Source organism: Taudactylus pleione, unplaced genomic scaffold, assembly GCF_031769625.1.
Source record: "Taudactylus pleione unplaced genomic scaffold, aTauple2 ptg000093l, whole genome shotgun sequence".
Taxonomy (NCBI): Eukaryota; Metazoa; Chordata; class Amphibia; order Anura; family Myobatrachidae; genus Taudactylus; species Taudactylus pleione.
Window position 1 is genome coordinate 40,331,942 of NW_028284495.1, and position 24,515 is coordinate 40,356,456.

At 43.1% G+C, this 24,515-nt stretch overlaps 1 protein-coding gene across 1 annotated transcript in view; it reads left to right on the forward strand.

Moving 5' to 3' along the window:
• Positions 1 to 1,622: 1,622 nt before the first annotated feature.
• Positions 1,623 to 24,515, forward strand: part of GNAL (G protein subunit alpha L) — a 321,126-nt gene continuing 298,233 nt past the window's right edge. Inside the window, exon 1 of the mRNA XM_088469702.1 lies at positions 1,623 to 2,498. Coding sequence (XP_088325828.1) covers positions 1,970 to 2,498 — 529 coding nt within the window. The 5' untranslated portion in view covers positions 1,623 to 1,969. The remainder of the gene's footprint in view (positions 2,499 to 24,515) is intronic.

Here is a 24,515-nt window from a genome sequence, read left to right on the forward strand (position 1 = left end):
CCCCAGGTTAACGAGAAAGCAGCTTGGGAAGCCTGTAAAGGTGCTGTGCATGGCTTCTTGGGTAACAGAAGAGCTGGAAACTATGTTGAGATTGTGAATAAGCTTCTGAAAAGTATCATCAATTAGATGCAACCAGAGTGGTCACTGGATCTGGTGACACCTAGTGCACTCTTCAATCCCCGCACATGCCCGAAAAGGGGGCTTGACTTACCACAAAGGGAGCGTGGCCTCGCAGGGGCTCCTGCTAGCCTCACTCCAGGAGCGTGCCCAGCATCTCTGAGCTGTCCCCAGAGACTGTGCCCGCATTGCCGGCTTCTCCTCAGTGACAGCAGAGTGCTGCAGGAGACTGTCACACTACAGCACCAGGCTCCTGTCACTGAGGAGGAGACGGAATTTTGGTGTTACTCCCTTCGAGGGTGACACCTGGTGCGGTCCGCGCCCCCATAGTGGTGCCACTGGATGCAACATGTCACTCAAAATCCACTTTCTCAACTCTCATCTGGGCTTCTTCTCTGACAACTACAACGCAATGAGTGACAAGCACAGTGAGTGATGCCTCCAAGACATATCAGCATCGGAACGAAGATAACAGGGTAGATGTGACACTTTCTGTTGGTCAGTGACAAGAGATGCTCCAGAAGAGGAGTACAAGCGATAAGCAAAGAGAAAGTGTTCTGATGAATAGGCCACTATTTGACATGTTGTTTCATTTTGCTTTTCATCGGGGCCAGCTCTTGGGGTGTTCGACCAGTGCGGTCGAACTGGGGTACCACCCCATAGAGGGTGCTGCCCCTCCCCAACATCCCGATTTCAGCGGCACAGCACTGACCTGTTGCTCCGCCCGAGGGCCCCGCAGTCTGAATGGATGCTGCGTGCATGCGCACGGCATCCATCCAGTGCCGGGAGAGGACTGGGGAAGCCCAGCTAGTGATGAAGTGCTGGGCTCCCCCCAGCCTGACGTCACATGGAAGGCGTGCCATGCGGTCACCCCCCAAAATAAAGTAATTTATGGGCGTGACCTATGGTAATTAGGCCATGCCCCATTTCCAGTCACACGCAACTACAGGGGCGTCGTCCACTCGGGTGGCACCGGGGCGCAGCTACCCCTGGAGCCGGCCCTGCTTTTCACTATGCCTATATTACTGAAATACATATAGCTCATGTAGTGTACCTCTAAATCTTGAGCTAATAAAAAACATACTGAGTAAAGTATGAGTACTTCTAGAAAGGAAACAAATGAAAATTATTTCTTTGTTGTACTGTATAATAACTTAAGTAACCTCCATTTCCTACAATACAGCATATATATATATATATATATATATATATATATATATAAATATATATACACACACATACCTTTCTGATAGATGATAGAGAATGTATATACTCATCATTAGCCTGTCGCTGTTTTGATACAGTTGCTAAAACGAACGTTCTATAATAGAATGTGTAGAGGAGCCAGCATGGAAAGAACATGGATCTATTCCATGGTAGAGCGGCGCCCAGCTCTGGCTTTGCACACGCTGGCTCAGGGCTAGATGCGCACGTTGCAGTCTTTACGGTAAAGTGGACCGGCTTGATGCTGCTGCTGCTGCTGAGTCCTGTAGTAGGGAGAGAGAGAGTGAGCAGCAGTGTATGAGTGTCAGGTGATCCGGCAGCGGGTGTTGCTGCTGCGTGTGTGGATGTGTGCCCCAGCCGACTGGAGAAAATGCAAAATGGCACGTTGGGAATGTGAGCGGATCCCAGCTGCTGACCCTGCTCCTGGGATTCCCGGCTGGATAATGAAGAGATAAGCTCCATCCTGCTGATCACATCACTGCACACACTGACATCGTTATAACATCTGTTATATCATCAGGAATCCGGGTTGCGTCGCCCCCGATCTGCTGCTGTCAAACGCTATCTGGCTATTGATCTGCTGCTGCTATTGATCGCCGGGGTACAGCACGTGTAGGTTGCCAGAGCCATGGGGCTGTGTTACAGCCTACGGCCGCGGCTGTTCGGTGATCCCAGCGGCTCCATCTCTAATGCTGCCACCAACTCGGATACAGAGCAGCCCCCGGAGCTGTCAGTGCCCCTGCGAGCTGGGGACCTGCGGCATGGGGATTTACATCGTCCGGGAGCATCTACAGGGGATACGGCACAGCAGCAGCCTCATGCCCAGTTCAGGGATGGGCAGCCCCGCCGAGGGGACCAGTGTAAGCCCGGTGGTAGAGGGGATAGTCCGGATGGGTTGCTGCTATTGCTACAGAATGGAGGAGGCAGCAGCAGCAGCAGCACTGGGGAGAGCAAGCAGCAGCACAAATCCAGCAAAGTGCAACAGCCCCAGCAGCACCAAATGAACCAGCAGTATGCACTGCAGAAAGGATGGGACAAACTCCGGTTGGAGGAGAAGGAGGCTGAGAAGGAGGCCAAAAAAGTGAGCAAGAACATAGACCGGGTACTAAAGGAGCTGAAAAGGGAGTACAAGCAGACTCACAGACTGCTGCTGCTAGGTAAGGCTTCTACAGTCTGGAGGGGGGAGGATTATACATTCTCACATAAAGTATATACTAATAATAGGGCTTAATATTGCCCTTCTACATATACACTTTGTTGCCCTTGAGCCTTTCTGATTGCCCTGTGTTTTGTGTATCTGACTGCAGACATCATTGCCTGAAAGGCCTGCAAACTGATGAAGTGTACACTGCTGTATTACATTCGGTTACTGTCTGTCTTCTGGGCCTTTAGCAGCGGATCTGATGACCAAGGGGCTATAGTGTATATATAATATTAATGGTGTATGTTAGTGTGATTGCAAGAAGTATCTATAATGTAAATGCAGAATTTAAGTGTACACAAATATCTGTCTTTTATAATTGTGTGTGTGCATGTCTGTTCTGTTCATTTATTTCTGGCAGTTCTTATGATCATCCTGGTGATACCCCACCCAGGCAGTAGTCAAGGGGGTGTTATATGGGCAGCAATCAGTGAGGCAGATTGTGGATGAAAAGGCGTTGGTGACTTAGGGCCTGATTCAGAGCCGGACGCAATTAGCGCTCGCTCGTCCAGAAAATAGGGGTGGCTATTCAAATGAACCGTTCGCTCTTTGTGGTCTGTTCACGCCTCTAGGTCTGAACGAGCGAACAAAACTTGCGGTCGTTTTTTGGATAAATACGCCCCCTGGCCGCTCGCATCCTACGTCATGTCCGCTATTTATTAGATTAATCGAGTACATCGACCAGCGTATGAACTGCTCGCTATTCTTGTGGTTGGTTTTTGCTACCACAATCTTGCGAGCAGTTCTGGCTATAAAATAATCAAGTGACATGGTCAATGACGCTGCTGTTTTAATTATGCACACCCATAAAACGCCCGTTTTGACCTTTAAGCACGCCTGCGTTCGGATCTCCACTCCCCGTTTTCAAGCACCTTCTCCTGTTACTACCCACATACGCCTCATTCTGTCACTCAAATTATCAGGCATTCGCTATTTTGCGAGCACATGAATTTCGACCGCACTGACTGGTTCGCGCATGCGTATAACGATCCGTACGCATGCGCAGTTGAGCAAACATCGCTCGGAGCGAACGAGCGGCCGCTTACGAGCGGCTCTGAATCAGGCCCTTAATCAGCAGAGTATTGGTAGGCTGTGAAATTTAGTACTATATTCCATGCGATAGGACTGAGACTGTAAAAGATAAAACATTGCAGCATTTCAGGTGATTGTATAATTTCATGTTCCTTGTTACGAACATAGCAATAATAAAACACTCTGGTTATTGCTGAGCCTACCTGCAAAAAAAATAATAGTTTTTTATGCTGGATGTTTAATTGTCAATTCCCACTTCTTTGCATCAGGGGAATAGAAAGATGAGTCTGTAATTGATAAATCTGCTGTAATATGATCCTCAGGGATATGTCATTGTGCTTTGCCACTTTGACTATATGTCTAGTAAAGAATAGGCCAGGTACTGTATGTGGTCTATACAAGCTGCTGATTGTGGCCGTAACTTGTGACACTACATATTTCTCTTATGCATCATACACCAGCCTTCTATATGCAGGCAGTATTTTAAGTAGGATGACTACTCTTTTTATCCTATTTCCATTTTTTATTTTTGTAACCCACCAATGACCAGAGGTATCTTGTATCGTAAATATCGGACCTATTTTCACATATTTGTCTTGAATTTGATTCTGGCTTCAATACTGGCATTAACAGCAAGATTCCAGCAATGGTGGTGTGCTGAATAGAGCACATTGATGATATTTAGTGGCCATTTATAAATTGCCTTCTAAAATATGGTTAGTGTTCATTCTAGCACCCTGCACCTGTAACAACCCGCGCAGTTACCCTTTTCTACCTGGGGTGTCTCTCTCTGCTCTGGTGCTTCAAGCACACTCAGCTAATGCAACAAACTGCTCAGATACCAGAGGCCGTGAGTGGATACGTGCCTTCATAGGAATGTATGGTCACAGTGCACGCCATTGCATATGCAGTCACCGGGATTCACAATGCATGATGCGTACGCACGTTTGTGGCGAAATCAGCCACAATTTAACTGGGCACATCTGTAGGTCCCTGATGATATTAGGTAGAGGCCTAATTCCTGATTTGGTCACGGTAGAGATTCTGGACCTCATTCAGACCCGGTTCGCAAGCACTGAGCGCTCGCAACCGGGTCGATGTTTTGGTCCTGCGCACGCACAGCGGCCGCACTGCACGTGCGCAAGCCACGGAGCGAGAGAGAAACTCTCTTGCTCCGGAGCTCACTACAAAAGGGCCGGCTGTCGATGTTGATCGACAGCTCGGCCCGTTTTGTGGGCGGGGCGGTGGCTACACAAACGGAGGAGTTCCTTACGGAACGCTTCCAGTTTTGTTGACGGCCACACTGACATCAGCAGTGAGGTCAGTGGGGAGTTTCCTGCTCGATCAGAGCAGAAAGCTCCCTGGGGCTTGCGGTTGCCAAGACCCAACCTTAGGGTCTCGTCGCAAGCCCAGATGGTCACCCTGTGGTAACCCACAGCTTAGCTAGCGACCTGGAGGCCGCACTAAAAAAAAGAAGCGGCCGCCCTCATTCAGACAGAGCGAACGCTTCTAGCGACCGCCTCTGAATGAGGGCCTCTGTCTGGGACCCATGTGTGATTCATCACATACATACTATACATTAGAGGCATCCATTTTGTGGGCTGATCTTATTGATCCCGATAGTTTCTAGCAAATTGATAAGCTTCACATGGTCAGCATACAAAATGGTTCCATCTACTTTGTGTAAGTGATGATCTAAAGGGGGGTATCCACTTAGCGATTTTTATGAACGATAACGATCGTTTGATCGTTCAATCGTTTGCAAATCATTTGCAAAAGTGTCTAAAACGACCAGCAATGCGCGTGCCCGCTGGTCGTTTGGACATCTATCATCTTTCCAACATGCTGGTCAACCTGATATCGTCAGGTTCAGCATGTTTCCAGATGATTGATGACCCTGCACTGCTCGTTCAGTGCAGGCTCATCACACAACTGACAAACAACTGAATGATAACAATGTCGTAATCGTGCAGTCGTTTTCAGGTCTTGTAGTGGATACCCGCCTTAAGCCAGAGGTTCACCAGCTCTGGGCATGATTCAGACCCGGTCGCAAGCGCTGAGGGGGTGTGGATGTGCGAACGCAGGTGTGTCTGACCATCAGAACGGCGTTTAATGGGTGTGCATAATTAGCAAAGTAGCGTCATTGCACACGTGACTTGGTTGTTTTTTATCCTGAACTGCTCGCAGTGCTTGGGGTAGGTTAGGTCATCCCCAAGCGCTGCGAGCAGCTCCGATGGCCCTCGATGTTCACGATTAATCAGACTCTTCCCAGAGATGACGTGTGCTGCGGTGGGAGGTTTTATAGTCCAGCGTACGCTAACTGTCGTCGCTCACTAAGACATAGAGGGCGTCCTTACAGCGCAAAGAGCGATCGCTTGATTTGCATACCCGGCCCCTTTTTGCAAGCGAGCGATCGCATCTTGCTAGATACTCTGAATGAGGTCCTATATCCACCGCTGTTGTGAGACATCTTGTCTCGAATCCTTCTTGTAGGAGTCCACCTTTGTATGCACTTTTTTATGCACTATACTGTATGTATGCACTTTTTATCTACTACCTCATATGCTTGTCCAAATAAAAACAGTTTTACACTATGGTACCCCCTTTCTGTTTTTTTACATGATGGGAGTAACACTTCCTAAGAAAGAGGGTTGGATAAAAAGGTTAAAGAAGAAACATGATTTATTTACAGCTGAGCAGCATTATTGGAACACAAGAAAAGATATATTAAAAGGAACCATCGATCAAGTAACAAAAGACAAATTTTATTTGTTTGATATGACTGACACTCATCTATTTTTTTTCAAGACTTTAACTATATTGGGGTCAAATTAATTTGTTGTTTGATTTAACCACCTGTGCTCAACCATGGATATCTCTAAAACCTGAACTGTTGGGGTGCCTTGAGGACCACGTTTGGGAACCTCTGATTTAGGCTACACTTTGCGGCAGAATATTATTTTCAACTTTTCTAAGTGAGAAAAGCATTGAGTTTAATCAATACAACCAAATACATTTTATATGAAGGCTAAGTAGTATAGGAAGGTTCTTTCTAACAGGAAAAACTTAAGACATACTTTATTTTAATATCTATGCAGACCGTATCCAAAAATATGATTTGACTTTATATGTTTTAAAAAAAAAAAAAAAATATGATGGAAACAACTTTTCTTCTCGTCTCACTTTCTAAATATAGGGTTTCTGCTGTTCTTGCTGTTTTGTGCAGTATCTAGTGTTACAATGTTCCACTTGTATAAGTCAGAATTATTGGGGCTAACTTTAGGGGTCATGTTACACGGTTGCTAATCTGTTTGCAGCTTAAAAATGTTTGACTTCAGACGTGTGCCTGGTACACTAAAAGAAAGTCAGTCATCACACCTTTGTTTATGCATAAACCAGGTTATACTATATGTAATTCTAGCAACAGCGGAACCTGTCACAATGTTACACATGATGGACCCACAACAAATTTGCTATTTGCAAAAGTGCCGACGAGCCGACAACTTGGGGGTTCGAGGGATGTTTCAGAAAGGTAGATACAGAAAGGTGTGAAGTAGCATAATTGGTGATAAAGGGCTTTAGAATATGGGCAGTGCAAGCCTTGACAGTTTCCGGAAAGGGTGATGTGCAGTGCAAGGTTTGATCTTGCTGTATAGATTTAGAAGTTAAAGCAGCAATCCCACATAGCCCTTTTTTTTCCACTGTAATAAGTTATGTTCCTTTTAAGCATGCATCATTTTTCTTAGCTCTACTATTACAAATCATTATTTCCTTTTCAAAATCTCCCTGGTAAGAAAACAAATCTAGCTTACAGACACAGGCTCGCAGCATGTCCTGAGAGAGCTGAGGAGGGAGAAGGAGAGGCGAATGCCACAGTTCAAACAGGAAACAGAAACATACTTCAGCAGTAGGTTTCACCTGCACTTCCTTATCTGTAAACCCTCAAGATTGATCTCTTTGTGTATAGATATGAACCACTTTACCCGGTCTAGAGGTGAAGAGGAAAAAAAATAAATAAAATTCTATAAAGAGTTGGGGCCCATATTTCGTATGTCATAATGCAGGCCCTGTCATGAAAAATACTCTGAGGTATTTGATTAGATAGCTGAGAGCAGGCTCTAGGTCCCAAGCATTGAGACTCCGCTCATCACACAGGCACTGCAATATGTGGGCTAAATGGCGGATGCAGTAGTATCAAGAATCTGATACATACCATTGCCTTTAGGATTTAGGGGTCTAAGGGGTAGATGTATGAAGCAGTGAAAAGAGTGGAGAAGTTACACATGGCAACCAATCAGTTTCTACCTATCATTTTGTAGAATGTACTTGATAAATGCAACCTCAAAGATGATTGGTTGCCATGGGTAACTTCTCCACTGGCACGCTTCTCCACTCTTTTTTCACTGCTTCATACATCTACCCCTAAGTACTAAGCCTTGGAGAAAGTTAAAGTGACTGGAGATAAAGTGCCAACCACCCAGCTCCTAACTGTCATTTTTCAAACACAGCCTGTAAAGTGACAGTTAGGAGCTGATTGTTTGTTACTTTATCTTCGTCCACTTTATCCCTCTCCATGGCTTAGTACATAGACATCTTAGGGCATATGTGGATTTAGAGACTGATGTAAAGTGGCACACAATTGCATCTGCATGACATAAATATGAGTCCTGGTGAACAGGTAATGCATTGTGCATGTGAACAACTTGCATCCGTAGTTACAATAGCACGTATTTTGCACTTTTGGTTCTCTGCTCTTGGAGATATGGACCACAATGGTGTGCAGCTGCAAGTTCAACACCCCCATCCCCATTGAGAGATGTTTTCATATTAGTTACATGGATACATTAGCTACTAGACATAAATGATGTACGTACATAAACTGGGTGCTAGCTTCGGAGATGTTAATAGATGCATCTCTGCTCTGAAGATGTGTGTAACTCAAAATAGAGCCATGAAAACTGAAGTATTTAGACCCCTCTCTTCACAAGAAAGCTGTACATCCTTGCACTTAGCTGTAGACCAGGCTGTAGTGTTGTATGTAGACATGGTTTATGGAGTGTAATACAGTCAGGTGCATAAATATTTGGACTTCTGCTGCCTATGAAATGTGTGTGTGTGTGTGTGTGTGTATGTGTGTATATATATTATATATATATATATATATATATATATATATACACGCACATACATATACATACACACACACACACACACAGTATATAACTATATATATATATATATATATACATACATATGTGTGTATATCTATCTATATATATATATATATATATATATATATATATATACACACATATATATATATATATTTACACACACACACATATACAGTATACAGTCAGGTGCATAAATATTGGGACATTGACAGAATTTTCATATTTGGGCCTCTATTCACCACCACAATGGCTTTGAAATGAAGCAAACAAGATGTGATTTAACTGCAGACTTTCAGATTTAATTTGAGGGTAATTACATCCAAATCAGATGAACGGTGTAGGAATTACAACTGTTTCTATATGTGCCTCCCACTTTTTAAGGGGCATCGGACCCAGCTGCCTTTGTTTGTGTTGTGGGGGTTTTGTGACCCACAGGGAAGGCATCGGAGCAATTATATAAGTAAGAGCACTGGAGTACCGGAGGCCATCTGTGGACTATATATTATATATATATATATATATATATATATATATATTTAATTTTGTTATTTGTAGGTTTGGGGCATAGGCGGCAATAATTGCCTGTGTGGCACACTGTAGTAGTACACATGCAAAATGAGACTTTAAACATGCATTACTCCGCTATTTCGCCTAAACTCCAAATGTTTACAAATACATGTTCAAGGATTGAAACCTTTTAACACGTCCAGTTTTTAAAATACCTTTTCCTCCAGCTCACCCCACAGACACACTGCAATCTCAAACATGATGCACGCTTACCAACATAAATAAGTGGCCCAGGCTACTGTCAGCTTATGTGGGCATGATTCCACAGCAAAGCCTACTCTATGGACCAATTTACAGTACGGAGAGTCAATTGATAATACAGCTGACTGGTGTTATCACAGTGCTTGGAGCTAGCTATGGTGGGTAGTGATGGATATTATCATACCAAGTAGATCACCTAGACCAGGAATGGCCAGACTTTTTGACTCTGATCTACTTTTAAAGCTAAAAACCTTTCGTGATCTGCCGAACCTGAAAAAGGGGGCATGGCATGCAAAAAGGGGGCGTAACCTCACAGCAAGAGACGACACAGTAGTGCCCCTTATACACAGTGGCCCTCATTCAGAGCCGCTCGCTAGCGGCAGTACGCTCGTTCCGAGCGATGTTCGCACATCTGCGCATGCGTACGGTTTTTAGTACGCATGCGCGAACCAGTCAGTGCGGCCGAAAATCGTTTGTACGCTATATAGCGAGTGCCTGCTATTTTGAGTGACAGAATGAGGCGTATGTGGGTGGTAACAGGGGAAGTTGCTTGAAAACGGGGCAGTGGAATTCGAACGCAGGCGTGCTTAAAGGTCAAAACGGGCGTTTTAAGGGAGTGCATAATTAATACAGCAGCGTCATTGACCACGTCACTTGTTTTTTTTTAACTCAGAACTGCTCGCAAAATAGCGGTTGAAAAAACCAACCACAAGAATAGCGAGCAGTTCATACGCTGTACGATGTACTCGATTAATCTAATAAATAGCGGACATGACGTATGGTGCGAGCGGCCAGGGGGCGTTTTTATCAAATAAACGAGCGTATGTTTTGCTCGCTCGTTCAGACTTAGAGGTGTGAACAGACTGCAATTTGCGAACAGATCATTTGAATAGCCACCCCTTGTTTTTGAACGAACGACCGCAAATAGCGAACGGCTCTGAATCAGGCCCAATGCCCACAGAAGTGCCCCTTATTCAATGCCTCCAGTAGTAGTTCCCCTTATGCAATGTCCCTAGTAGTAGTGCCCCTTTTACAGTGCCCCAAGTAGCATCCCTTATACAGTGCCCCTTACACATAAGACAAACAACACTATACTTTCCTGAACCCCCTCTCCTACTCCCGCTGCCGTCTTACTGCTCCTCCCGGTCAGCACTATGGGAGAGACGTCATGACCCTCTGCCCTCTCCAGCCCGACGCCAGCTAAGCACAATGCGCTGGCCCTGGGTGCAGCAGCCAATAAGAATCTGCCTGACACTCATTGGCTGCTGCTGGCTGCTCCCGGACGTTCACCACGATCGACCGATCTCCTGTCCGCGGTCGACTGGTCGATCGCGATCAACGATTTGGCCACCCCTGACCTAGACCAATATACAGTATTAGGACCAGTCCATACTTGACAAAAAGAGACTAATCTGTGGGCACATTTCCAGCTAGACTCTAATTCTTTTTAATACTTTGCTTCTGTGTGTGTTACTTAGTTTTATCATATTGATAAACCAGACTATAGAATGACTTCTGTCAAGTCTAATAGAAATAAAGGGCGATTCATTTAGTACTGCGGGGAAGTAGCTTCTGAGTTAAGTGCCCGGAGCTATTCAGTTAATCCCACGCTAAGCCCATAACTAGCCCTTAATGACTCCATACACTCCTGAGGGCAGAAATCTGTATTAACTCGTGCCTCATGGTAAGTTGTGGGCTTACCGAGTGCTGTAACTGCACCACTGCATTGTGCCCGACACATAACCTGGAAGATGCAGCTTACCTTGACTAAGACCTGGGCATTAGTCGTGGAAAGGTGCACCTCCCGGGTTAAGTACCGGGTGTGATGCAGTCAGTTGAATAGCTCAAGACACTTAACCCAGGAACGACACCCCTGCGGTACCATTTGAATTGCCATAAAAGGGGTGATTTAATTCAGCGAGACGTGTCGGGAATTTAGATCGGCAAAGTGTTTTCGAGGGTGAAATCTTGCAATTCAATTCCAAACTCCCAGACCAGTTCCACAGCATTTTGCAATCTTACAAAAACCTGTTAAATAAATTTTTCTGTACCCCAAAATACTGTACAGACTTTAATTTGCTGAAAACACTTGGGGGTATCTAAAGTGAGGGTTTTTAGAAGTGAAGATGTTGCCCATAGCAACCAATAGGTTTCTACATAACAATTAGCACCTTCTAGAAGATAATAGATAGAATCTGGTTGCTATGGGCAACATCTCCACTTCTAAAAACTCTCACTTTAGTAAATATACCCCTTGCTGTCTACTATTTTCGAGCCACCTTTACTTAAAAAATGTAAAAGCAACCATTTGACACCTTTTGAGAACATACAATACTTTGCTTAAGGCCACTAACACTGTTTGGCGCTTTTTAGGGGGTTCTGGGTGATTTCTTCACTTTTTCATCCACTTCTCCCTGGTAGCACTTTGTAGAATTAACACGTGATATTGCCTCAATCCCCGGGAATAGCCATTTACAATTGACCTGTGAGGGGGGTGCAGGAGCGCACTTCATGGATAGGATTTGCGATGTGTGCAATATTGAAGTGTGAAACTCATGCTCCCAAACTTCCACTGAATTAAATTGTCCCCATAGAGAGGCGATGACATTGTTTGTTTCACAGTTCAACTAGCTTTTAAGCTATACCTCCCAACCTTTTACACTGGGTATTCTGGACATGTGTGCAACGAGTCTGCCTACTTCCCCTGTCTCCATCATTTCAAATTCCTATTGCCACAGGTATCACTGCTTTTATACAAATCTCTGTTACAGCATAAGCAATTGCCACTCCCTTCACTAATTTATGAGGAGGGGAAATGTGTAGAGTGAACAATGGGGATTTTTAGTGATTAGGATGAAATGCTCATCCGAAATAATGAAAGTGTTTCTAATGGCTGGAGAGCGGCCTTCTTTTACTGACAATTTAGCAAGACCAATTGTAAACGTCACAGTAGGAGAATTATTATAAAGTATAAATATTGTTTAGTAACATTAAATAAAACAGGTACTGCGTAATATTACTTGATAATTTCCAGCAAAATCCTAAACTATTTACTTTAGGTAATTGTAAGAAGTAAACAGTGTGTTTTTGTTTAAAAAACGAAAGACGTTTAGATCTCAATTTCCAAGTTTTTGCTGTGAGGACACTCTCCACCCTAATATTTGAATTCATGAGTGTGGGATGGCACATTCCCACTGCAGATGGTGACTAACGTCCCGGGAGGCTTGGGTACGGGATACCGGCAATCAGAATACCAACAGCAGGATCCCGACAGGGTTAGGTAAGTATCCTAACCCTTCCCCTAACCCACCTTTCCCACAGCCTAACCCTATCCCTATCCCTCCCATGCAGCAGCCTAACCCGAAACCTCCCCCTAGTGCCAAACCCCTAATACTTACCGTCAGGATGTCAGCGGACGGGATTTTGGAGCCGGGATTCTGGCCCCTGTATTCTGACCACCGGCATCCCGACCACCGGGATTGCGACTATATCTATCCCGGGAATAGTGCAACTGTCAGTTGAATATCAAATATGGAGCATCTCTTTCTACCAAGAGAAAAGAAGGATTCTGGGCTGCAGTAACTGGGAGCTAAATTTATTAGTGTTAATCACATCATAGAGGTAGGGAATTTATGCTTTTACATGGGGGCTCACACAGGCATTTAACAAAAATTGCTCATATAGAGAAAAACACTGCACATGCAAGTACTCCATGATGTACTAAATCAGGGATGGGGAACCTCAGGCTCGGGGGCCATATAAGGCCCCCGGAATCATTTGGTCTGGCCCGCTGAGCTTTTTTCTGCTAGCCTCATCTGGATAGCAGGGTGCCTAGAATGGCTCCAGGCAGCCAGAATCTATGCAGCAGTGCCTCCTGGAGCATCCTTAGGACGCTTCAGACGGTCACACCGCTACCCTTAAAGCTCCCCGAAACATCTTTGGGATACTCCGGGCATTGCTGTAATCACCGGCGATTGTGGCCCCGCTCCCGTGTGATGTCACACTGAGGGGGTGTGGCCTGCACCTGGCTCATGAATAATATATATATCAAAATGGCTCACTGTAAAAAAAGGTTCCCCACCCCTGTACTAAAGGACAAACTCTATAATGATTTTATATATAGCTATCCTAAAGTAGATGCCACTCTTTTTAACAAATGATTGCAGAAATATCCACTCCAGTCACAGCTGTCACCTCTGTATCAAACTTGTGAGTTGATCCTGCTTTGTGCCTCCTGCAGTGCATTACATGGTGACAAGTTTTCCTGTCCTAGCTTTACACAGCCTTTTTATATACAGTATCAAGATGTGTTGACTGCACTTTTAATGTGTTAGGCACCCTTGGATAATATTATTCATCTAGATATGTTTTGTGTTTGACTGTAGAAATGTAACTCCTTTGTCCTAATTGGTGTTTGTTTAGTTTCTGTGGATCCTAGAGTTAATCAAAAGTACAGGAATTGGCCCTCACCCAAAGCTTACTCCCTCATGAGCTTTCCTTTCTACAAATAACCTGGAAAAAAAAAACCATCTAAAAATAATGCTGAAAATGGTCTACAAAACCGTAATAGTTACCAATTGCCAACAGTAACTGGATTATCTAAGGGAAGCTAAATGTTTTAGACAAGTAAGGTATATGTTACTTTTATATATCTGTCAAACGTTAATCAAATCGGCATAGAAGATATGTCTATTTCAATAATATGCCCTTTGTGTATTTTGGAAACAATGTGACTCTAAAATAGGAACCAAAACAGTAATTACTTACACTGTTTTGCTTAATAATCATGGTTCTTTTGTTATTATTTTATATTGCCTAGTGTTTCACGTGTGTATAGAACTCCTGAGGATGTCTAAGTATAATTGTTTTTTTTATAATGACAGTGCAGGATGTTCTGTACAAAAAATAAAATCAATAGATAAAGTAGGATACTGCCCCACAACGTTTATAAATCTGTAATTCAAGTCTGTACAGGTGACATACAATATACTGTACCTTCTATTTCGTTTTCATCTCCTGAGCAGACTAAAATTCCATAAAGGTTTTCCACATGCCTGGATTGAAACTAAATAATTTGATCACATTTGTGTGATATAAAAAAAAGGAACTTGTGACAGTCACGTGCAAACTTATATGGTGTGTTGGTTATTTTGGCCTGATCGTTGTACAACAGGAATTTTGAGAAATGTCACCACACCTGCTGGCCTTGGGATGTACTACTGAATCTCAAAGGGAATTTTGAAGTATGCAATCCCCACCACTCGCCTGTTAGCTTCCGACCTTCCACGCCGTTAGCTGTAATTGTCTCACCTGGTTTTTTGGCTGGTCAGAGCTCAAATCTTCCTTTCTCCAAAACGTTAGCTTTTAAACATGATTGTTGTGTTTTTGTTTTGTTTTGTTTTGTTTTATAACAACTTGCATCTAGGAATATTAAAAGGTCCAGTTTTTGATGAATAGTTTCTTAATTGAAATAGTTTTTACAGTCCTATGGATCTATAAGTTGGTTTTAAATTGTATATTCCCTTTGGTGTACAACATTTTTTTTCCTGTTCTTTTTGTTTGCACCATATTGTTACTGTAGGTCCAAATAGTATGCTCCTCATAAATAATTGAAATTGAAAAATTTCCTTTAAAAGTTAAATTTACAAACACTAGTGTATGTGCAAATTATATAAAATTGCACTTTAATATGCAGTACTGTTGAGTGATAAAAAGCGTTTAAATCTGTAAAATAAATGAAACTAATAAACATTCCATATGTCAGTAGCCAAGCAACATATTGAATAATAAAATATGATCTATAAAATAGTGATTCTTATTACACAGATTTACTAAATTGTTTTGCTTTTTTATTATTATTGTGTTTCTACACATACGCTAATAACGCATTGCTTATCTCCTTTACATATTTTTCAGAGTACTGACCATAAATAATTTACTTTGAGTGAGAAGTTAATGTTTAACCTAGTGCGATGGGGTATTTTTGTCATGAAGTGTTTTGACACAAGTATTAATACTGTCAAATGGCTGACGTTTATCTCTGATGAAATCTTATCGTTTGGAAACGACTTCCCTCTTTTGTAAAATTCAGTTGCTTTACTCTATGTTGAAACACAATGTACACACTGGCTTCTGGTACCATCTACTGAATGGCATTTATAGCTGTTCTTTTCTAGTCCAGCGTTGAAAATAAAAGTAAATATCTGATTGCTATGGTTTAAACTATGCCAGTGATAGGTGACCTGATTTTTGGGAGCTGCATATGGCAGCCCTGTAACCTTCAAAAGTACCGCACATTACTCTCAGTAATACATTCAGTCAATGAAAGACTGTAATAACATCAGCAGGTATTGTAAACAAGCGTTACAATCTAAAACAAATATGACGACAAAGCATTATCGGTGATTCCCAAACTTAATTGACTCACGGCACCCTAGAGTATCAGAATTTTTTCTACTACACTCCTGAACCAAAATTCAGAAAAAAATTGAATGAAGTAAATTGTGCTTCTATGTCATGTATTTTACTTGGTACTGGACCACCGGAATCGGTATGAAATATCGCCGGCCGGTTCGATTCCCGGCAGCGGCAGCCCGACAGATGAACAGATCCCGGCAGCGGCAGCCCGTCATTGCTGGAAATCCCGATCGTCGTCAGGTAAGTAATAACTAACCTAACCCCCCTAACCCTCCTTAGGGGTGCATAACCCTAACCTCCCCCCAGTGCCTAACCCTAATCCCCTCCTTCCCCGCTGCCTAAACCTAAGTCCCCCGGGGGGTCCCTAACCCTAATTCCCCCCCGGGTGCGCTAAACCTAAAGCTCCCCCCCCCTCCCGCGGCTGTCCGCTCGCGGCGCCCGGCATCCCTTAGATCGGGATGCCGGGCGCCTGTCTCCCGTAGTCAGGAAAATGACAGGTGTCTAGATATAGATGCCTGTCATTTAGCCCACGCCAGGATAAAGCAGTCGGGAAACCGGCTGTCGGGATCACGTCAGCCGGTTTCCCGATTGCATCCCGGACCACCAACCCAAGGCACCCCTGCAAGTGCCCTGAGGCACCCCGGGGTGCCACGGCACACAGTTTGGGAACCCACTGCATTAAGTAGTTGGCTGCAAGTGAAGACTGTAGACCTCATGCAAGATGTAGAGCCCCATAAGGCTGCTGTAAAACGCGGCTACTGCCGCACTGTTTAGCAATCACAATGGATTTGCGGCAAATTGGATTGACCACATAATGTCACAAAAGTCAATAAAAAAATGTTTAATTTTTGTTACCGCCTTTCTCTCTCTATTATGGTTTATGTAGAGCTGCACAAGAGTCATATGACATACGAAAATGCACAAGTGAAAGGAACCCAGAATCTGTACAGTATATAGGGCCTGATTCAGAGCCGGACGCAATTAGTGCTCGCTCGTCCAGAAAATAGGGGTGGCTATTCAAATGAACTGTTCGCTCTTTGCGGTCTGTTCACGCATCTAGGTCTGAACGAGCGAACAAAACTTGCGGTCGTTTTTTGTAAAACTACGCCCCCTGGCCGCTCGCATCCTACGTCATGTCTGCTATTTATTAGATTAATCGAGTACATCGACCAGCGTATGAACTGCTCGTTATTCTTGGGGTTGGTATTTGCTACCACAATCTTGCGAGCAGTTCTGGCTATAAAATAACCCAGTGACGTGGTCAATGACGCTGCTGTTTTAATTATGCACACCCATAAAACGCCCGTTTTGACCTTTAAGCACGCCTGCGTTCGGATCTCCACTCCCCGTTTTCAAGCACCGTCCCCTGTTACCACCCACATACGCCTCTTTCTGTCACTCAAATTTTCAGGCATTCGCTATTTTGCGAGCACATGAATTTTGACCGCACTGACTGGTTCGTGCATGCGTATAACGATCCGTACGCATGCGCAGTTGGGCAAACATCGCTCGGAGCGAACAAGCGGCCGCTTACGAGCGGCTCTGAATCAGGCCTATAATCAGAGGAAAATGCAAGAGCAATTAAAGAGCAAAAAACATAATATGAAGTATTATATATATTTTTTTTTTACAGAGTCATAGCTTTTTATAATAGTCAGCGAACATCTACCTATAGACTTTGAGGACCTTTTAAGGTATATTTATGAGAATGTGACGATGGTAAAGATTTTCTTTTGCCACTTATTGCAGCTCCTAATTTCACCAACAAAAGTTCAGTGAGGCAGTGAAGCGATTCTTGGGCCCCTGCAATTCTGATTGGCAGGGTTACAAGTGCACACTCCAATAGAAGCCTGGACTTGGGTTTCTAGCAGCAGATTGATGGTGCGTACACACGGTCAGATATTCTGGTCGATATAAACGGTAGTGATATTGTTTATCGTTCGGTCATTTATATCGACTGGAATATAACCCCTTTCAACAGCCAAACGATGGTCAATGCGTGCTATATAGCAACCCGCGATCATTGATCGCAGGATTGTTAAGTCATTTGGGGGATGCTGGATGTTTGATAACGATCATCCAGCAAATGCTGGTCGATCAGATAACGATATCTGATCGTTGTCTGATCGACCCGTGTGAACGGGCCATTACAAGACAAAATTAGAAAAAATTAAATTATACAACTTTTTAACACCTAGAAAATAATAGTTTTACTTTTGGAAAAAATGCTTTTATTTGAAAAAAAAAATCGTATCTATCATTGAGCTCCTGCTATGGGATGTAGTTAGAATACCGACGCACCGGAAGCGTCTTGACGGAATCCCGACATTGAAATCCCGACTTAGTACTAAAGATAGGCGTCTACATAACGACGCCTATCTTTAGCCCGACGACTGAATCACGACAGACGGCTTCCCAAACGACGGTAAGCGGGGACAGGGTTAGCGTTAGCCGCAGGGGGGTTAGGTTTAGGCGCCCCCCCCATGGAGGGTTAGGACTAGGGGAAAGGGTTGGTCAGGGTTAGGCACCACCATCTGTTTGTTCTGTACTGTACCTTTCCCCTCCCCTTATATGTATGTATTGTAGTGTTCACCGCCCATTTTTAAAAACAGTTTATTGAAAGATTCCAAGATAGCAGTAGTGCAAATACTATAGTCACAAAGAAAATAAAACAAGTAAACAAAACTGATAATAGACATTATTGGTGTACTGCATGATTAGAACACAATAAAGATCAAACACATCTTGACAGATGGAACATGACCTCAAAAGAAACTAAACTAAAATAAACCAAAAGAAAGTAAACTAGAAAAACCTGAGGAATGGTTATACAAGAAAACCAATCATTCCGACTCGAAGAACAATTAGCTGGCTAATGAAAAAATAAACTGTGCTTTTCCTCTCCGCTTATCTGTATGTCCTGTAGTGTGCACCCCCAGTGTTCTCCCCAGAAAATGTTTCCAGCCGGGTGGCATCAAGAAGTAGCCGGATGGGGCCTTCACAATAATAAAATGTTTTCAAAATTGACCTTATAATGATTTGAAATAACATTTTATATATTAATTCTCCTATTCTTATTAGAGGCCCAGTCGTCTGATTATGAAAAAGCTGCAAAGTCTGTAGGATCTGGTCCCTTTTTATACAGCTCCCAGATACTGTCCCATCTTGGAGGCTTCCAAAGTGCCGGGTGGTAGGCTGTTTCTTGCCGGGTGGTGCACCTGCCAAAAACAGCCTGGGGAGAACACTGCACCCCCCCATGTAAAACAAAAAACGAAAACAGTTTAATTAAAGATTCCAAGATAACAGTAGTGTAAAAAGAAATAAAAGAAGTAATCAAAACTGATAATAGACATTATTGGTGTACCGCTTAGTAGAACACAATAAAGATCAATCCCATCGTGACAAATGGAACATGGCACCAAAATTAAATAAACTAAAAGAAAATAAACTAGTAATACCTAAGAAATGGTTATATGAGATAAACATTCGGGTTTGAAGAACAACTATCTGGCTAATCAAATAAACTAATAATCTTCGTAATGAAGAAGAGGATACAGATAAATGGGGAGGTAAACCCAAGGATTAGGGTTACAGATTACATCAAAATCGGGGAGAGACAGTGGACAAGATGAACAGTATATACCAAGAAGTCAACTGCACAGATGTTCCAGTTGTGGTTTTTGTTTGAGCAAAAAGGGACCTAACATATGGAAGCCAAACAGAGAATAACTTGTCTGCTCTGCACTCTTTATCCATGGACATGTCCTCCCAATCCATAGTAAACAGATGAGTGAGCCAAGGCAACATGAGTGTGAGGCTAGGAACGTCTGTAACAGTTCATTGGGGCAGAATAATTTGTTTTTTTATATGATAAGAAATAATGTGGCCCTGAAGGACCGACTTGGAATAAGCCCAGAATAAGTTTAATATTATCAACATAATCAGAAAATTGGCGAGACAGTCTAAAATCGTCTGATAAAGAATGGCTGGGATTCGCAAATTAAAGGATTTGGGGTAGAGAGAGAGAGATAAGCTAAGCCAAGTAGGTGCATGATCGGACAAAGCTATTGTATCTAAGCCAGAGTTCACAACTCTGTGGAGCAAGGTGGACATCAGTCCATGTGGACGTATGGTGAGGGTGAGAATAGAAAGTAAGCTCTTGGGTACCTCCAGTGGTCTAGCAATTGAAAGGTACACTGCAGCAAAGACAAACCAGATGTTGCACTGCCCCGCCACCTACCTCTCGGCCCAGAGCCAGTGACAAGGCGGTGTTGAAATCCCCACCAAGGAGCATCTACCCCTCTGCCCAGTCCTGAAAACAGACCTACATGTCTATAAACAAAACATTTATTAGGACTGGTGGGAGAATACAAAGTAGCCAACGTTTACTTTTCAACCTCTAATTCTAATGTAATGAACATTGGATCTGCAAGACTATCTAAAACAGTAGTTTATGTATTTACCAAAGAGAATAATAACTCCCCATTGCTTAGCAGTATAAATCAGCTGTCCTATAACCATCTACCCAAGTATCCCTAATATGTTAAGGTTCGCCCTTATGCCAGTAAGATTCCTGAAGAGCCACTACATCGAGCCTCAGTCGTTTCAGTTGGAACAACCTTTTCCTCTTTACAGGTGTGTTAAGGCCTTCAACAAATTTTATTGTCCACTTGAGACGTTGAGCGGACTGTATAGTATCACCTAAGTTAACCTATGCTTGTCTGTTCCAGACCTGTAGGAATAACTGGAGACCAGAGTTTGCACCCATCCGTCCAAGCGTACGGTGGGAGCAAGACATTAACATTTTGAGCATTACACCAAAAAAACATGATAAACAAGATTGTTAAAATATTCAATAGCAAGAAAAAAATAGTAATGGAAATTTTTCCTAATTTAATTATTTTATGAATCCTTATTCCTTATGTGCAGCCACGTAGGCCCCAAAGTGAACAAGTAAACCGGTGGGAAAGGGGAAACAGGAAATCTGTGAATGGTTGTGGTGGGGTCCACATAACGGCTCAAAACTACAGCTGAAAGAAAACATTAAGTGGGATAGACAAAACATCTTATAGTAATAGAACAGTAAGAAAAAGGACTAAAGTCCAGTAACTGTAAATATCTGCCTAATCCACTGCTGCTTGTGCCGATGATGAGGCGGGAGGAAGAGCGTCCAGGAAATCCTTTGCGGAGGAGAGGGAGTCAAAGAAACCAGGTTTGCCATCGTGCATGACGCCTGCAAACAGAAGAAAACTGTCTTCTTGTTATGGCGACTTTCTTAGAAAAGTCTTGGAAAAGGAGAAGCTTAGCACTGTTGTAGTGTTGCCCTAGAGTCTATCGATAATCCTCTTATAGATGCACATTGTACGCATAGTTAAGGATATGCTTAGTAACAGGACGTGGTCTACGTTGGTCATTTTGGCAATCTGGCCCCACCCATTGGACCAGCTTACACCACCAGCAGCATCATGGATAATGGGCAACCAAGTTCTGAGGGGGACAGTGTAGGAAACAAATTGTTTCAAATCTCTTTCTGCTTCACATATTCAAGTAGGCCAATGATGCGAAATATTGTTTCTCCGGGTTCCATTCTCCAAATCTTCCATCTTATCTTGCATAGACAATACTATATGGTATGGATTCATGAGTACGAACCAAGGCCTGGGTTTCCGCAAGTTCCTCTTCCACAGAAGAGATATGTTGCTCCGCATCATCAAAATGACTGGAATGGTGTGTGAGCTGTGACATAGCAGGAGTGATGGAGTCTTTTATTTCCTGCCAATATGGAAAAATGATTACAGAAATCTCATGGTTACTGACTGAGAGCTAAATCAAGTTAAATCTGGTAAAATAAAAGAATGTCTTTCCAGCCAGTGCCCCCAATAAGGTACTTTCCTCTAGGAGTTGTTCAGCTGGGCTAACAGTCTTCAAGCAGCAACCCCAGTGCAACTGGGGACATAACGGAGTGTATGGATAGTGCTCCCCTGAGAACCTCCAGCAGAGTTGGCAGCAGCCTGTTAACACAGACCCTAAAGCAGGCCTCCTTTCAAACAAGAATCCGCAGCAAGATGATGGTCACGGTCAGCGTCTTGTGTCCACGAAGCTTGGATATGGCAGTGCGCTGGACCCCAAGTATACCAATGACAGCTCCTGGCGTGCTCTGGGGTCTCACCCGGTTGGCCTAGTTGGTGTGGTGGCTGCAAGTCCCAGCAGCCCAGCATTTCAGTCTGTAAAATGGGAGCTCCTGTAAGAAGCGGCCAGTTGGTAAGACCGCCTACTGAAAGTCAGCCCCTCCCTCATTTGTATGTGTTTGGATTGAGCTGCTGAGTGGACTGCTGACCAGTGTAGGTGTGATTTACATAGGTTGCTCTCCCTGCACCCTTACTGGTTACGCCACTGGGAAGAAGTGTGTACACAACAGTTGAATTTCTTTCCAGAGATTACAAAGATTGGATAAACTAAAGGATCTACGTTACCCTGATTTTCTTAGTACAGTCATCTAAAAAACTTCTTTGGAGCGAGACCAAAGGAATTCCCCCTACTCTATGCACTCTTCAGCTTTTTTTCTTTTTTTTGTATAAAGCCATATCCTTCCTGATTTTTTTATTTTTTTTTTGAGTAATATTTTATTGATTTATCAACATTAACATATAAAAAAAAAACCCATAGACCAGTGGTTTCCAAATTGTGCGATGTGGCACCCTGGGGTGCCTCAGGCCACTTGCAGGGGTGCCTCAGGTTGGTTGTCCAGCACCAAATCAAATTATTTATGGTTAATGTAATGTAAATATGTGGACAAAAAAAATGTAAACCTGTCTTCCACCACATAACTGAACCTAAGGATGACAGGTAAGCACAATTCACTTAACTTTACTACTTTACTAAATTATTTCTGAATTTCTGAATAGCAAACTTTTGACTTAGGGGTGCCGTGAAAACAATATTGATACTTTAGGTCGTCGTGAAGCAAAAAAGTTTGGGAACCGCTGCCATAGACAATACAATATCCAAAAATATTTTGTGTTACACAAAAAGAAATCATATATTGCATAGAACGGAGTTTGGTACATAAACAAACATATAAAAAAAATCAATACAGTGAATAACTGAATAAAAAAATAAAACAATACATACAAATAGAATTAAAGTCTGTCTGATTTGAAACCTACATTTTTACTGGGTGGTTGTGTTTTGTGTACTGCCTAGTGTGTAATTTTTTTAAATTATTTTAAATCCCTTGCATTACAAATAGAAGATCATTGTTTGATTACAAAATTAAATTTTCCTTTTGAATTGCAGTGGGAGAAGATGAAAGGAAGGTTTTATTTTCCCCAAACATTACTGTGAAGAATGAGGATATTGGGGAGTGTTTTATTAAGCTTTAATGTCAGTTACATTATGTAACAAAATAAAATTCTCAATGAAAATGCATAGCATATCACAATAGTAATACATATTCAAATAGAAGCTTACAAAATATCACAGATTAAATAATCATACAATACAAAAATGATAACCCCGGTAAGGTTCCCATGGGAAGGGGATAGAGGCCCTCATTCAGAGGCGGTCGGAGGATGCAAGCGGTCGCTTAGAAACTGGGCGGCCGCTTGCATCCTGACCGGCCGCCTCTGTTTCGGTCGTTAGGCTGTGGGTTTACAGTACACCCACAGCTCTAATGACCGCTAGGGTGATGGTCGGGGCTTACGACGAGACCCTAGGGTAGGGTCTCACTTGTCGTAAGCCCCGGAGAGCTTCTGGCTCTGTCAGAGTCGGAAGCTCTCCACTGACATCACTAGTGATGTCAGTGGGGCCTCCCCCAAACGGCAGGCGTTCCCATGGGAACGCCTCTGTTTGGGCTGCCACCCCCCCGGCCCGCCTTCCAAACAGGTGTTGATTGACTGCTCGTCCCCTTTGGAAAGAGACCCGCTACGACCGGCGCTGTCGGTCGTAGCAGGTCTCACACATGCGCACGAAGGAGCCAGCTCCCTCGTGCGCATGCGCACTGGACAAACATTGAGGCGGCCGTGCGGTCGTAGACCGTACGGCCGCCTCTGAATAAAGCCCAGATTCCTTTAAGAATCCAAAATAATCGGAGAATCATTAGATAATACCCTTAGGCTATACCATTGAGTATTTTTAAGTGACGTTTGGATATGTTTTTGAAAATCAACCGGCAACGTTGAGATATAGCTCTCCCAGGTCTCAAAAAATTTGGATACATGGCTCTCCTTTTCCATAGTGGTTTCTATCCAAACCATATTAAACACATGGAAAAGTTTTCTCTTGAAACAACTGTAATGTAGAAGGTTTATCATTTATCCAAGCTTGCAAAATTGCTTTGTGGGGCACTGATTATCAATAATCATTTTTTACAACTCTGATCCTCCGGTAATAATCCAAATGGCGCCAACACATCAGTAAGAGGAAGATAGTTCACCAAGTGATCTAAGGCGAACTTGCAACCAAAAAATTCTAAGGAGGGGGGCATTTTTATAATTATTTTTAGTGGAACAAATGTATGTATAATTGTTGAGCATAAAGGACAATTTAATCAAGTCACAGACTGGTGTAATCCTTTTTAGGAC